Genomic DNA, 15085 nt, shown 5'->3' on the forward strand with positions numbered 1-15085 from the left:
AAACGATTACAATCGTAATTTTATATATACACATTTTGTGTTAATCAATTAACTTTATTTTTTTATTAATTATTTTCTTTTAATATTGTATATTATATAATATAGCTACAAGTAAGTATATTTATTTTTCATTAAACCTTTTTTCGTTATTAATATAAATAATAACATAATCCTGGTATTTACAAATTATTAATTATATTTATTTGTATATTTTTATTAAAAAAAAAAAAAAATTTATTCTTGCAAAAACAATGTCCATGATACGTTGGATAAACACACGTTCATATTATCAAATGATATTTTATTTTGGATTAAGCAACAAAATATTGATTACTTTTATCACCTTCATTGGAAACATGATATAAATCTATTATTATTTTATATATAAACTATATATCACAATTACTGAATAATTACAATTGCAGATTTTTCTATTTCATTTTTTTTTTCTTTACATGTTTAATGAGTGGCATAAAAATTTTTTAATGATAATTATAATTCACACTATTATTTTCTTATTTATCATAAATGATTTTTGAACAAAAAAAAATATTACAATCACGTGTATCTATCACTGTATATACTTTATTTATTTTATACATTTTAAAAATTTTTTTTAAACAATACTGATGTATCAATTGATATAAATTTTTCCTGGTATAATTAAGCCAGCATTGTAATTGTTATTATCCATAATTTAAAAAACACTTTTTTATTAAAAGAGTATTATTTATTAAAAAATCAAGATGATGGATGAAGTATGACAATCAATTGCAACACGCCCATATTTTTAATGACACAAAATTTGAATATTTTTTAGTCTTGTTTATCGAAGATAGTAACAGCGAATCGTTGTCATCATCATCATGAAAAAATTAATGGTGAAATGATTTTTTGTTATATTTAAAAAGAGGAAAAACTAAATTACATTTTAATAATATTTATTTAATTTAAATAACAACAAATTGAATATATATTTTTCATTGTTTTTGTTAAACAAATTCAACGTATTTATTTGTCCATTTTTGTGTTTTGTTTTTTTTTAAATACAACAAATGTATCAAGTATGTAATTTATATACATCAATGGAAATTATTTTTTATATATTTTTCATGATGAAGAATTTTTTAATTAACAATTTAACGATTCACTGTAATGACGTTGGTCCCCTAATGCTCATTAAGTTGTTTATTATCATAAATAATTCAAAGAAAAAAATACCAGTAAATTTGTAATTAAATAAAATACTTGTTTTACATGTCAATTTAGCTTTAGATGATAATTATTTTTATGTTTTTATTTTATTTGTAGTATTATTTAATTAATTTTTTTTTGATTTGTATATAATACAAGAATTATTAGAGCACCTGTCTCAAATATTCTAAGATGTATTTTTCATATTTTTAAGATTATTTATTCGTGGCCCCAATATTAACCAAGATTATATCATTTCATCAAAATTCACATATATATTTTGTGGCTCACAAATATTGTATACTGTCATAAATAAGTTGTTCCATCAACTTGAAAAAATTTCTACAAAATCATTTATTATTTATAGATTTATTATGAATTACTATATTATTTATTTCAAACAATTATTTAATTGTTTTGTTTAATTATAAATTTGTTCTATTTGGGTAAAAAAACAAAAAAAATAATAATTGTAATCAAGGATTGATTTTGTGTGATCCATATTTTTTTTTTTATTGAGGATCCATTTATGGAATGTTCAATTATTGGGAAGATTTAGTTATGCTATTTTTTTTTTTTTTTTTTTTTTTTTTTGTATTTTTAAATTAACATTGATCTGGTCATAATACAATTTTAAAACTATTTTATTATTTTAATAATCAACAGAGTATAAATTTCCTAACGTATTTATTTTCCAACGTATCATGGAAATATTGTGACTTTTTTTTAATGAGAGCAGAGTATAGAGAGAATCGTTGAGAAAAAAAAAAAATTAAATAAATTTTAAAGCTTTAACGTACATTGTTAAAAGCATGCAATGTATTTACTTATTTTTAATAATTTTTTTATGTTTACAACCGATTGTTGTACGCAGCATTAAATAACGCATAAACTGCGAATTAGGAAATGTTTATTTTCTTTTTAAAATTCATTTAAATTTGTGCCGAAAAAAAAAAAAAAAAACAGAGGTATATATATTTTTTTTTTTTCTTGTAATTTTAATTAAGCGATACAACGCATTCAAGTGATTTCGCAATAAATTTACATAGTTTTTCGAATGCGCTTTATCGCAATAGAAAAAAAAAAAAAAAAAATGTTTTTTTTAATTTCTTTTTTTTTTTTTTCTATAACAAAATTTGGTGTTAATTCACCATTTAATACATGAACGATATCATTTTTTTTTTTCTAGCGTAACATTAAAATTAGATTGTTTTATTTTTCATTTTATTTTTATATTTTGTTCAAGATAATTGATCTTTTTATAATTAAATTTCTTCTACAATCAATATTGTATGTAAAGTTGATTAATTTTATTTAGTCATGATTGAATATTTTTTTTTTTTTTTCTAAATTTAATTATAATATATAGAGCATAGTAAACATTACTATTTTCAGCAACTTGTAGCCAAAAAAAATGTTTATTCTCGGCGAATAATAATTATCTTTGAATCAATAGATTTTTTTTTCTATCTCAAATGTTTATTTTTCTTTAATTTATAATTGACTTTATCTTAATCAATAATTTTTTTTTTTTGTTTATATAATCATGTACTTTGTATACATGTCAATTGAATATTTCTATAATAATAATTATTATTATTTAAATGGTACACAAAGCTTCATCTATATTTTTTTTTTTTGTATTTTCCTTTTCGTTTTTTTTTTATATAAAATTTAACGGTATCAAATTATTATAATAGTATTTTTTTTATTTTTCATTGATTCATATAAGTAACGCCATTTTCATTTATTCAGTTATTATTTTTAAATATGTTTCTACCTACAGTGAAACTATGGCTACAGTCATAAAGTTGTAAAACAAAAAAAAAACAAAAATAAAAAAAATTGAGTACACGTCAAAGTTGTGTGGCGTCGACGTAGGCACTCTTCAATGCACCAGAGATTAAAATAAAAGAAAGCAAAATCGTACGTACATTAATTTTAACAATAAATTATTTGGAATATTATTATTTTCATAATAATTAATTATGTAGTCGTTTGTGCTTTCTAATTATTTTTTAAATTCTTTTTTCTCTCTGTCATCATAAACTGTTTGATCATAAAAATGATCAACAATAATAAAAACAAACAAACAAACAAATAGTAATAAAATAATAAAATTGACTAAGATGTGATTGCCTAATATATAACAGCCTGCTTAAAAATTCACGATTAGTTTAACTAACAATTGAAAGCCACATTAAAGTGAATCAAGAAAACCCGCCGTTGTATCAAGTGAATTTAATATATCTTGGGCATTGAAATTTGATGAATCACCAGTGGGAAGATTGTCAAGAAATTCAAGACTAAAATCAGTTGCTGCTGATACTGATTGATCAGTTGTTGTGGAAGCTGGTTGATTATGTTGTTGAGGTAAATTTCTAACACCTGGACTACCACCTCCATACTGTTGATGTGGATGTAATGGTGATCCTTAAATAAAACAAATTTATAATATTAATATTTCATCAATATATTACTTTTAAAAATTGTATATTATTTAATAAATTAAATACCTGTTCCAGCATTTGTAACTGAACTAACTGATGAAGTTTGTGACATTTGCATTTGCATGGACATTTGATTATTGCCTTGTTGCATTGCAAGATTTTGTTGTTGATGTTGTTGTGATAATAATTGTTGCATTTGTGAAGTATTTGTCATATTATTACCAGGCATACCACCACTTTGTGAACGAATTAATTGATGTTGCATTTGTGCTGCATTCATTTGCATTCCTCCATTTCCACCCATACCAAAACCACCTGAAATATTATAATTTTATCATTAAATAAACAATGTAATTTATTAAAATAAATAATAATATTTTACCTTGATGTGATTGTTGATTAAATTGCGGTCGCATGTGTCCTTGAAAGCCTTGCTGTTGTTGTTGCTGTTGTTGTTGTTGTTGTTGCATAATAGCAAGATGTCGCCATTCTTGTTGTACACCACCACGCCCAGTAATACTATTTCCAATAACATCAGATGGTCCAACACTAACATTTGGCGGCCGTTGATTATTTGTTCTCGGATAACCTGGTCCTAATCTTTGATGCATTTGATGCATTCCACCAATTGCTGCCATTCCACCAGCTCCACCACTACCAACACCACCATTACCAACACCAGCACCTCCAACACCAGGGCCTACACCACCCATATACATATTTCCACCAGCAGAATGTAATGCCTGCTGTTGTTGTTGCTGTTGTTGTTGTTGTTGTTGTTGTTGAGGTGCCATTTGTGGTCTCATCATTGGACCTATTTAATAATAATAATAATAGAAATTTATATAAATCTTTATTTGATAAAACTATATAAATTTTTTAAATATTATATTTACCAGAAGGTGGCATAGCTTGTTGTGCAACTCTTCTAATTGGTCCTGTATTTGAAAATCTCGTTTGTTGTCCCATTCCAATACCAGCATGCATCATTTGTGCTTGTGCTGCTGCTTTGTATTCTGGTGGTGGTGGTCTAACACCAGCCATACTTGCTGTCATGTGTTGCTGATGTTGCATTGCCTATTTTAAATAAAAAAGACAAACAAATTAATAAATATATATTATTTATATTATTATTTATTAATAATACTTTTAAAAACAAATAAACAAACCTGTGCACGAAGTAAATGTTGTTGTTGCTGTTGTTGTTGTTGTTGATGAATTAATTTAGCATGTTGATGTTGATCAACTTGTCCTGGTGGTACTTGTTGTTGTTGTGGATGACCACGACCAGTTGGTGGACCAGTACCTGGTTGTGGTATACCACCACCAGCTGCAGCACGTTGTCTTAAACTTTGTTGTGTAAAATTAATTGTTTGTGATTGTGATACAGAACAATATGTATCAGTTTGACCAGTTGGTCCTGTTTGATTTTGGCTTTGTTGTTGATTAAAATACATTCCCTGTTGTGCAGCAACAGATACACCTGATTTTAAATCACCCGTCAATTGCATATGCTGTCCAGCTGATACCTTTACCATACAAAGAAACGAAAAAGAAAAAAAGAAAACTATAATTAAAATATTCATCAGTATGATAAATTAAAATATTATATAATAAACAAAATTTTTGACATTTAAAAATACAAAATAAATCGATTCAACAACAGCCACTGTGTACTGTAGATATCAGCAAATTGTTCACAGTTTGCTGCTGCTGTAGCTGCTGATTTTTATTTTCAACTCGCAGACAAGAATTCAAGATCGTATTATTATCATAAATACGTAGAATAACAACATAAAAACATATATATTTGTGTTTTATAAATGTATGATATGTATATATATATAAAACAAGGCATAGATTGTGAGAGAAACTGACATAGCAGTCACGTTTGGCCGTTTGCACGTCAATTATATACAAGCATGGTGATGATTATATCCTGGCTAATATCATGATGTTGAAATTGTTAATCACTGTAAATTCTGACATATCTTGCATTCTGTTGCATATACAATATAGATTCTATATATATATATAATTAATAACATTATTATTATTGTATTATTCTTTTGTTTAATGTTGGATAGCATGTTTGTCTGTCTGTAATACGCAAAAGTCTTTGGATTTAAATTTTACTGTGAGAGGAGGCCATGTAGCGCAAGACTGCGGCCGCTGACCTCCACTCCCACCATCACTACCATCACCACCATCACCACCACTATCGTCATCATCATCACCACCCTTTTTGTTGTTTTTTTTTTCTATTGTCCATATTGCTGTACCATATTCAAGAGAGAGCAAGTGTTTGAACACTTCAACTACTCAATTAATTTTCCCCAAAAAAAAAATCACTTTTCTTTTCTTTATTTTAAAATCATCATCATCTTATTAATCTTTTGTATACATTTTCTTTTATTTTTTTTGATCCTTCTTGTTAATTATTCGATCATTTTACATGATAAATAAATAAAATAAAAATAAATACATGGTCATGATGATGCTCGCATATAAATCTCAATAATTTTTATAATCATAAATCAATTGTTATACATGAAATATAAAATTTTATTATGACATCATGAATTGACAAATTTTGGTAATATTTTTAACTGTCTAAAAAGTATATACACATGATTTTGAATGCTATATTTTTTGATGATGGGAATAAGACTTGGATAAATGATGATGAGTAGCTGAACAACAAAATATTCTGATGGCTATATCTATCTATATATGAGGTTCTCCTGTATCGATTTCCGATAGCGGCATTTAGTGCTTTTGTATATATATTCTGTCTGCTTCCATACGTGGCTGATACGCAAACGTATACTACTATCCGTGACAACAGCAGGCAACGAGGATACTGTGACTATGTAGGCTACTGCAAATTACGTCCAAAAGCTCAACCCACTATTTTCATATATATACTTTGTAAATGTGTATTGTGCAATGATATAATACTAAATCTACAACAAACTAAATTAGTTATTCAATCAACGACTAGTCGAATGATAAATTTTTACTATATATATTCCAGGGAAAAATAAATATATTATTTTTAAACTGATGTTAATATTGTTGTAATATATCAAAGTGATAGTTGACAATAAGACTGCAGTGTTGGTAAATTTATTAATTAAATTTCTATACAATATTGAATGCATTCATGAATTTTTAAGTGGTTTTTTATTTTTTATAATAATTTTTAAATATTTATTTTGATGACAATAAGTTGGCTTTTTTATATTCATAAAAACGGATTGTTATCCTAACTAGATAGATACATGATTTCATGATGAAAGTGTATAATCAAAGTGGTGTGAGCTAGAGCCGCACCTAGTGCCAGATAGTCACTAACATAGAAGCTGGTAAGTAGATGTGGTGATTACGAATGCCAGACCATCGACCCAGCAAGTCGACAACGAGAAGCATCATACTATCTTGCTCCAGGCTGTGTCATGAAAGAAAGATGTGCAAATTTGCCCTAGTTTTCATATTTAAATAATTTTCAACTGTATTTTTCTTTTTTTTTAAAAAAAACTATATTTTGCTTTTTAAATAATTATATCATTATTTAATTTTAATTTATCAATGTATTATTATTGTTTAAATATTTTTGTACTTCAAGTATTTACACTTACAAAAAAAAAATGAAAAATCTGTATGAGCTTGTACAAGACTCTCGCAAGTTTTAACTTTTAATATTTAATAAATTAAACTGTTAATATATAATTTAATAAATATTTTTCGAGTGCCAAAATAAGTACGAATAGAGTACAAAAAAAAACAGAGTAAAATATCAGCAATAAATAAAGTGTAAAATAAATATAAAGAAACAAATATCTGCAGCTCAATCTAATCTTATCCCATCCATGTCACATGGTATACAAAGTTTGTATATATTTTTGTGTATATACACTGTGCACACCTTTTCTTCGAAATTATTATAAGTTTAACTTGCGTCATGCTCATTGGTAACATCAACAACGCACAAATATGATTTAAAAAAAAAATAATAATAATTTTTAAATACATTGAATAAATAAATATGAAAAAAATATATTTTAAAATGAATAAATAAAATAATACCATGACACACTATTCTTAACAACGACTTCCGGTGACCTGAATTAAGATGGTATTATCTTATCGAGAATAAACACAACTCACTGCGGCTAAGTATTAAAATTATGATAAATAAAAAATAAATAAATAAAACTATATATATTTCCAAAAAATTATTGACTAGTTAAAAATAATAATTAATTTAAATTTCAGCGCAAGAAAAAAAGAGGGAAAAAAAAAAAATTATACGAACAAAAAAACCTTTAGTTTAAAGAGAAAAAAAAATAATTAATAATTATAAAATTTTATAGTTTTAAAATTTATATTTGCCTTGTGTTTATTTGGCCTGAATTAAAAGTATATATATTATAATTTTTACGAGTTCCAGAAGGCGCATATTATAGTTCTACGAACTAGTCAACACACCGTCATCATTGTCGTCGTGGTCGTCGTCGTCATCATCATCGACTATGTGTATTACTCATAGAAATTAACTCATCTGGCACACTACAAGTACACATGCATTCATGTAAATTTAATCAATATAATAATATTATTATACACTTAAGCCATATATAAAATTTATCATTAAAAATTAAAAAAAAATAAAATGATAAAGATTATTAGTTTGATAGAAAATAATTGTTCATATGTATATACGTATTTATAGATAGATAATACAAATATATACGTATAAATTATACAAGTTGAATGGCGCGTTGAGTACACCGGTGTCACGGTCGAGTCTAAAATTAGCACGCGACAACAACCAGGACTGTCGAAGAAAACACACTCGACAAATATATATATATACAATTTAAAAAAATAATTATAATACAATTGTTGTTTATTGTTTAAATATATATATTATTGAGTTGATAAAAAAATTCAAAATGAATGTAATGTTGTTAGTGAGGCGAGAAAATTTCGGTCTAGACTGTACGTGGGCAAACGTCGAGTCGATGTAGGTTACAACGAGGGACATGGGTATTGATTTCATCGCGATATTATGGAATGTGCCTTTTAGATTATTATTCTTAAATACGTGAACAATCAATTTGACATATTAATTATTATTTTATTATAAATATTAATTAACTATTTTTAATATTATTTTTGAAAAAAAAAAAAAAAGGTCAAAATGATATTTAAATATTATTTGAATTTAAATATTTTTTTACATATATGCATTTTGAATAAATGACACACAAGGGTTAGCGTCAATCAGATCAAATAGATGGGAAAAAAAAATATATATATACAAATAAGATAAATATCAATTTTTGTCAAACGCATGTTAATGGGAAAATTATGGATAGTTTAATTCTTTTGAAGGAAAAAAAATAATATATATTGTTAATCTGCGTATAAATATTTATGTAAATATACTTAATATGTTTATTGAGAAAATAAAAAAAAATAAATAATGAATGTATAGGATAAAAGTGTAACCTTTGAACTAAAAATTGGAGGCCACCAAACGCGCCTAACAACGACGACATCGACTTCCGGTCAAAAATAATATATAGAAGGGTGTTTGGACGATCAGAAAATAACAAAAGATATATATATGTATTAATATAATTATCATAAATACGTAAATAACAAAAAAAAGACTATTGGTTGTTGGTATAATCAGGACATTTGCATCTTTGATCACCACAAGTTGGCATATATTATAATATCAGTAGTCTAACCATACGTATGTGACGACATGCCCTCAATTATCATCATTACGTAAAATTTCATTTAATTAAAAATAATAAAATTAAATTTTATTAATATATATTTAAATTACTATAATATTATTATTAATTTTTGTAAATTATAAAAGCTAAATTTATTTTTAATGTCTAAGAAAAATCTATTTTTTTTTTTTGATAAAGACAAGATTGCTCGGTCGAGTATCATACAAAGAAAGTAAAACTGTATATAGTGTATACATGTATATATAAAAAACAACTTGTTGCGCATCGATACTGTGGCAACAACAAAAAAAAATAAAAATAAAAATAAACAACAGCAACGACTATAATAATTTTACTATACAATTCAACAGATGTTTAGATATATTATTTAAATTAAAACAAATATATTTATTGAAAAAATTAAATATAAAAAAACTTACTTGAATTTGATGTCCTGGATTTGATATATGAAGTTGTTGTGCTTGATTAATTTGTAATGTTGATGTACCAGAACCAGATGATGGTCTTGGTGGTGTTGAATTTGTAAATGGACCACCTTGTCCAGGACCATTTTGATTTTGTCCACCAGTTTGTGCATTACCTCTTGGTGGTAATGGATAACCAGGACTACCATGATTTGGCACTGAACCAGGACTACCATAAGGTGAATACTGTTGTTTATAACCACCACCAGTGGGTCCAAGTAAATTTGGTTTTCCACTTGTCTGTTGAGGCCTTTTCATATCAATATTTGAAAATTGTGTTTGTGATGCAAATATATCACTTGTTTGATTTTGTCCAACAAAACCACCACTATTATTATTATTGTTGTTGTTGTTGTTATTATTATTACTATTATTACTATTATTATTGTTACTATTACTATTACTATTATTATTATTTTTATGATAAGCATTTTGACCAGGATTTTGAGCATTTTGATTTTGATTTGTTGTTACATTATTTCCAGGACTACCCAAGTATCCTTCATTATTATTATTATTATTATTACTATTAAATTGTGAAAATTCAGCGTATGGTGAACGTGATGCTGGACCACGTGCAACAGCAGCAGCTGCAACAGCTGCTGAATTAAAACCAAGACCTAATTGTTGACTTTTATGCTGATGTTGTTCAGCCATTTGTTTTAATGTTTGTGCTGCTGGATTCATTTCTGATTTAAAATCAAGACCAGAATAAGGCATACGTGCTGGTGAATATTGTGATGATGTTACAATATTACCAGGACTTGAATTTGATCCAATATTACCATTACTATTATTTGTACCATTACTAGTACCACCATTATTATTATTGGTATTATTATTAATATGATGATGAATATTATCTTTGTCATCTTCAATTTTTATTTGACCATTTATTGGTCCAATATTATTACCAACAACAATTGTATTATTATTTGTACCAACATTATTATTATTTGTATTGTTGCTATTATTATTATTGTTGTTGCTATTATTACTATTGTTGTTATTATTACTATTATTATTATTATTGGTAGTATTTAAACCATTAACAATATTATTATTATTATTATTATTTGAATTGACATTGATATTGGCACTTGTATTAACACCAGATAATGGATCAACATTTTTATCTTCAAAATCAAAATCTTTCATAAATTCTGGATGAAAATCAGATATTTCAGATATTAAATCTTTTAATGCATCTGGTGTTATTATTTGATCACCAGCATCATCACCAATAAAATCTGGAAAACCAGGAAAACCAGCACCATTTGCAGCAACATCTTTTTCAAGTGCAGCAGCACATTGTTCAAGATCAACAAATTCATTATCTGGTTCTTGTTTACATTCAACAAGATTACCAATATCAACACAGCCAATACCTCCACCACCATTTGATACAACATTATTACCTCCACTAGGTACACCAACACCTCCACCAACACCACTACTATTTCCACTTGATTGAGTTCTTGATGATACAGTTGTTGAATTATCCATTGTTTTTGGTGATGATGTTGTATTAACATGATCACTTTTAACTGATGTATTTGTAAGTGCTTTAACAGTAACATTTGTTGATATTTGTTGTGCTTGTGAATTTGCTGCTGATGTTGTAAATTCAAGTTGTTGTACAATTTCAACTGAAAATTTCGTTAATCCTTCATTTGCATTATTTCCATTACCACCATTTCCATTTCCAGGTCCATTATTATTATTATTATTATTGCTGTTGTTGTTGTTATTTATATTATTATTATTGTTGTTGTTATTATTATTATTGTTGTTACCAACTCCAACACCACCAATTGAACCATTGTTTCCAATTTGTGGACCCGATGAATTTGTACCATTGCCAGTTTGATGTTGACCATGTCCAAGATGTGGTACACCACCAACTGGACCAATTGGTCCTTGTTGATGTTGATGTGGTACTTGTGAACATTGTACTTTAACTGGTGGTTCACCAAAACCACCATCAACTGGTCCAGCACCAGTTGGCTCCAAATCCTCGGCAGTTCTTTTTAAAAACTTTTGCTGCTGAAACAAATTTTAAAAATAAAAAATAATATTAATTAATTAATTTATAATAACTAGAATTAGCATAAATTATTTTCGTTTTTTTTTTTTCAACATATTTTTTAATTAAATTAATTAAATATCGACCAGTCATTCACAATAGTAATTACAGAAAAAAAAAAAAAAAAAAGTTAATGAATTACAAATATACATGTATATATTGTTCAGAGTATTGGATCAAAGTTCATTGCCTTATCCAGGTTCCCTTTGAAAGTATATATACCAATTTCCATAATTACAATAACAAATATCAGGACAACAAAATGATTACGCACAAAATATATTTTTAATTAAAACAACGTAAATTTATTTTATAATTAATGAATAAATGAGTAAATTATTTTTGCCACAAAATAAATACAATATCACACACATAAATATAAATATATAACAATAAAAAAATAATAATTTACATTTGTAATATTAATATAAAAGTGAGATGGAATATAATATACAGACGCATAATAGTGTGTGCATATATATGTTGGAAGTACATACTGCATTATCAAACAGCGCAGTGTAGATGACTATGTGTGTATATATAAATATTCTATCATGCAAAATATTTAAGCACATTGGCATAACTCCCATTATCCGTCGAATTGACTATTGAACAAACAATTGAGACTTGCATGTGCTTGTGTGTTAGATATATTGCATTAACTTTAAGAATATAAAATTGTATACATGCTAATAGAAAATTTACAATATATAAAAAAAAAAAATATGTTTTATTATATGATGCATATAAAAGACCTGATTTTTCTCTTAAAAGTGTTGAATTTAAATTGACCCAAACTGTTACCAAAATGATATACATAATTGCTTTTCACGCGGTATATATGGATTTTGTGTGTGCATGGGGAGGGTTATTGGCTGATGTTCAGAGGGAGTGAAAATTGGGAGTTAAAAAAAACAGATAGATAAGTAAAGTTATATGTAAGAGAGTGTAAGAAAGAAGCTTGATAAATTTTGTAGGGTTAAGAGAGATGTATATATATATAGGGCCTGAGGGTTCGACTTCCGTGACACCGTGGTGTGCCGCCAAGGTATCGATTGCCACCCCACACGGTCTGTACGCGCGGGCGTAAGTTTATATATATATGTACATCAGGTAACGGGTAGAGTACTTTATAGATATATATGTATATGTAGCCAAGCGAATGAGCCAAGTATTAAACCGTACTGTTGGCTGTGTCGGTAGTTCACTTTTTCAACTCTTTTGCACAGCTTTTTACCACTGTGTGTGCATTTCTAGACATTGCGGACACTGGCTTTTGGATTTTCAACGAGTCTCTTTCTCTCTCTCTCTCTCTCTATCATCTTGCTTTCTTTTTTTTATTTTCTCATCATGAATTTTACTATGCGCTTCGCTGGTACGGTATGATGATGATGGTTCCCGTCCACCCCGGCGCCACCGGAACAAACTTGACGCGCGCGCCTTTATAACATTTCGCGGCGCCGACTCTCAAATCGATTCAACGGCGCATACATATCTTCTCTCTACCATCTGTCCAACTGCCGATGGATATCTACCAAAAGAATCGATTGTAAGTTGAAAAATAAAAAACCAAAAAAGCTTTTCTTTTTTTTCATGTTAATTGTATATGTATACATATAGATAAAATCTTCATTTCAATATTCAACTATGTACAAAAAAATAATAAACTAAGGATAAAATAACTTAAAAGTTTGTATTAATTTATATGTATATGGCTTCTAATTCTTGATCGATTATACTCAACGGAATTATTACACTTTGATGTTGTTCTATTTAATATTGTTTAGAACAACAAAAGTGTACATCAAAATTACATTCAGATAAAAAAACAACAATAATATAATTCAATGTAATTATATTTACATTGACAAACATAAATAATAACTTGTAAACAAAAAAATGTATGTAATATTTTTTTTTCATCATATCTGTGTCGTGTTATTATGATTATCATGATTATAAGCAATGACTGATATAAAAGTATCCGCAATCTGCCTGGGCCCTTTACCCTCTACATTCATCGAGGCCTCGATTTCGTATGTACTATTATATAAACTAATACGCGCGCGCACACACACTATATATATTTGCAGATTGTATATTCAACATATAATATATATGTATAACAATCTGGTATATATATTTTGATATGTATATATATCTATGTACATTCAACCCTCCGGCCTTTCTATCGATCCGTGGCGAGAGGTTTTACACGCCCTCCCTCGGCTCGCCACCTCGCCAGTAAAATCCTCGCGAGTAAGAGGTAAAAAGAGGTGAGAGTCCCGTGTCGTGTTCTTCAGTAAATTCAACCCCCCTCTCTCTCTCTCTCTTCTATAATCATCCCCCTTAATTTTTACATATAGATAAAACTATTCTGCATCAAATCAACAATCAAAATTAAATAATATATATTTTTAACATAAAATATTTTTTAATTTATGTTTATTTATATGTATATAAAAAATTTTTGTCTTTATTTGAATAAAAATAATATCTATATATGTATTGCAAGTCACGAATAACCATTATTTCCGCACGAGCTTGATACCCGTCACGAGGCTAAATATAATACACTCATACATAAACACACATAAATATATTATCACACATGAGAATATATATGGCAAAATATATAAAGAGTGGAAATACGTCGATGCTAAAGGAGAGATATAAAGAGAAAAGTGTAGGGAGAGAGAAGAGACAGGGAGAGACAGGGAGAGACAGGGAGAGAGGTATTTATTCACCTAAGAAATTATATACACATACAGTAGAATATCTTGAGTGCATATTTATAATTTTAATTTAAAAAAAAAAAAGTATGACTTTTTATTATTAAAACTTTTATTTTTTTTTATTTATAAATATTTGTAAGTATTATATGCAGTAGAGGATTATTAGTACAACGGCTGCTTTAGTTGCAGAAAAATGTTTTAAAGACAAACCGGAAAGTTGTGGCATCGTTGTGTTATCTCGGTGTGGCCAGTTAGAAATTCCGTTAGACGGACGTCCCGATCCATTGTCGTGCATTTGCTCGTTTTTCTTGCAGTGCATACATACACTTGAATGTATGTGTATATTTATAAAATATAAATGAAAAAGAATTGCAAAAAAAAA

The 15085-nt window shown here is 27.3% G+C and overlaps 1 protein-coding gene across 5 annotated transcripts in view; it reads right to left on the bottom strand.

Annotated features, from left to right (window-relative positions):
• Positions 1 to 949: 949 nt before the first annotated feature.
• Positions 950 to 15085, bottom strand: part of LOC122851723 (neurogenic protein mastermind-like) — a 34841-nt gene continuing 20705 nt past the window's right edge. For 2 of the 5 annotated variants that reach the window (XM_044151142.1, XM_044151144.1), the window contains exons 2-7: positions 9838 to 11928; positions 4814 to 5173; positions 4541 to 4721; positions 4027 to 4458; positions 3711 to 3959; positions 950 to 3627 (exon numbers count right to left, since the gene is read on the bottom strand). In XM_044151142.1, the coding sequence (XP_044007077.1) occupies positions 3395 to 3627; positions 3711 to 3959; positions 4027 to 4458; positions 4541 to 4721; positions 4814 to 5173; positions 9838 to 11928 (3546 nt within the window). In that variant the 3' untranslated portion in view covers positions 950 to 3394. Of the gene's footprint in view, positions 3628 to 3710; positions 3960 to 4026; positions 4459 to 4540; positions 4722 to 4813; positions 5174 to 9837; positions 11929 to 14913; positions 15081 to 15085 lie in introns of those variants that run through there. The other 3 variants (XM_044151146.1, XM_044151145.1, XM_044151143.1) reach the window with 2 other exon arrangements.

The sequence above is a fragment of the Aphidius gifuensis genome, linkage group LG3, assembly GCF_014905175.1.
Source record: "Aphidius gifuensis isolate YNYX2018 linkage group LG3, ASM1490517v1, whole genome shotgun sequence".
Lineage (NCBI taxonomy): Eukaryota > Metazoa > Arthropoda > Insecta > Hymenoptera > Braconidae > Aphidius > Aphidius gifuensis.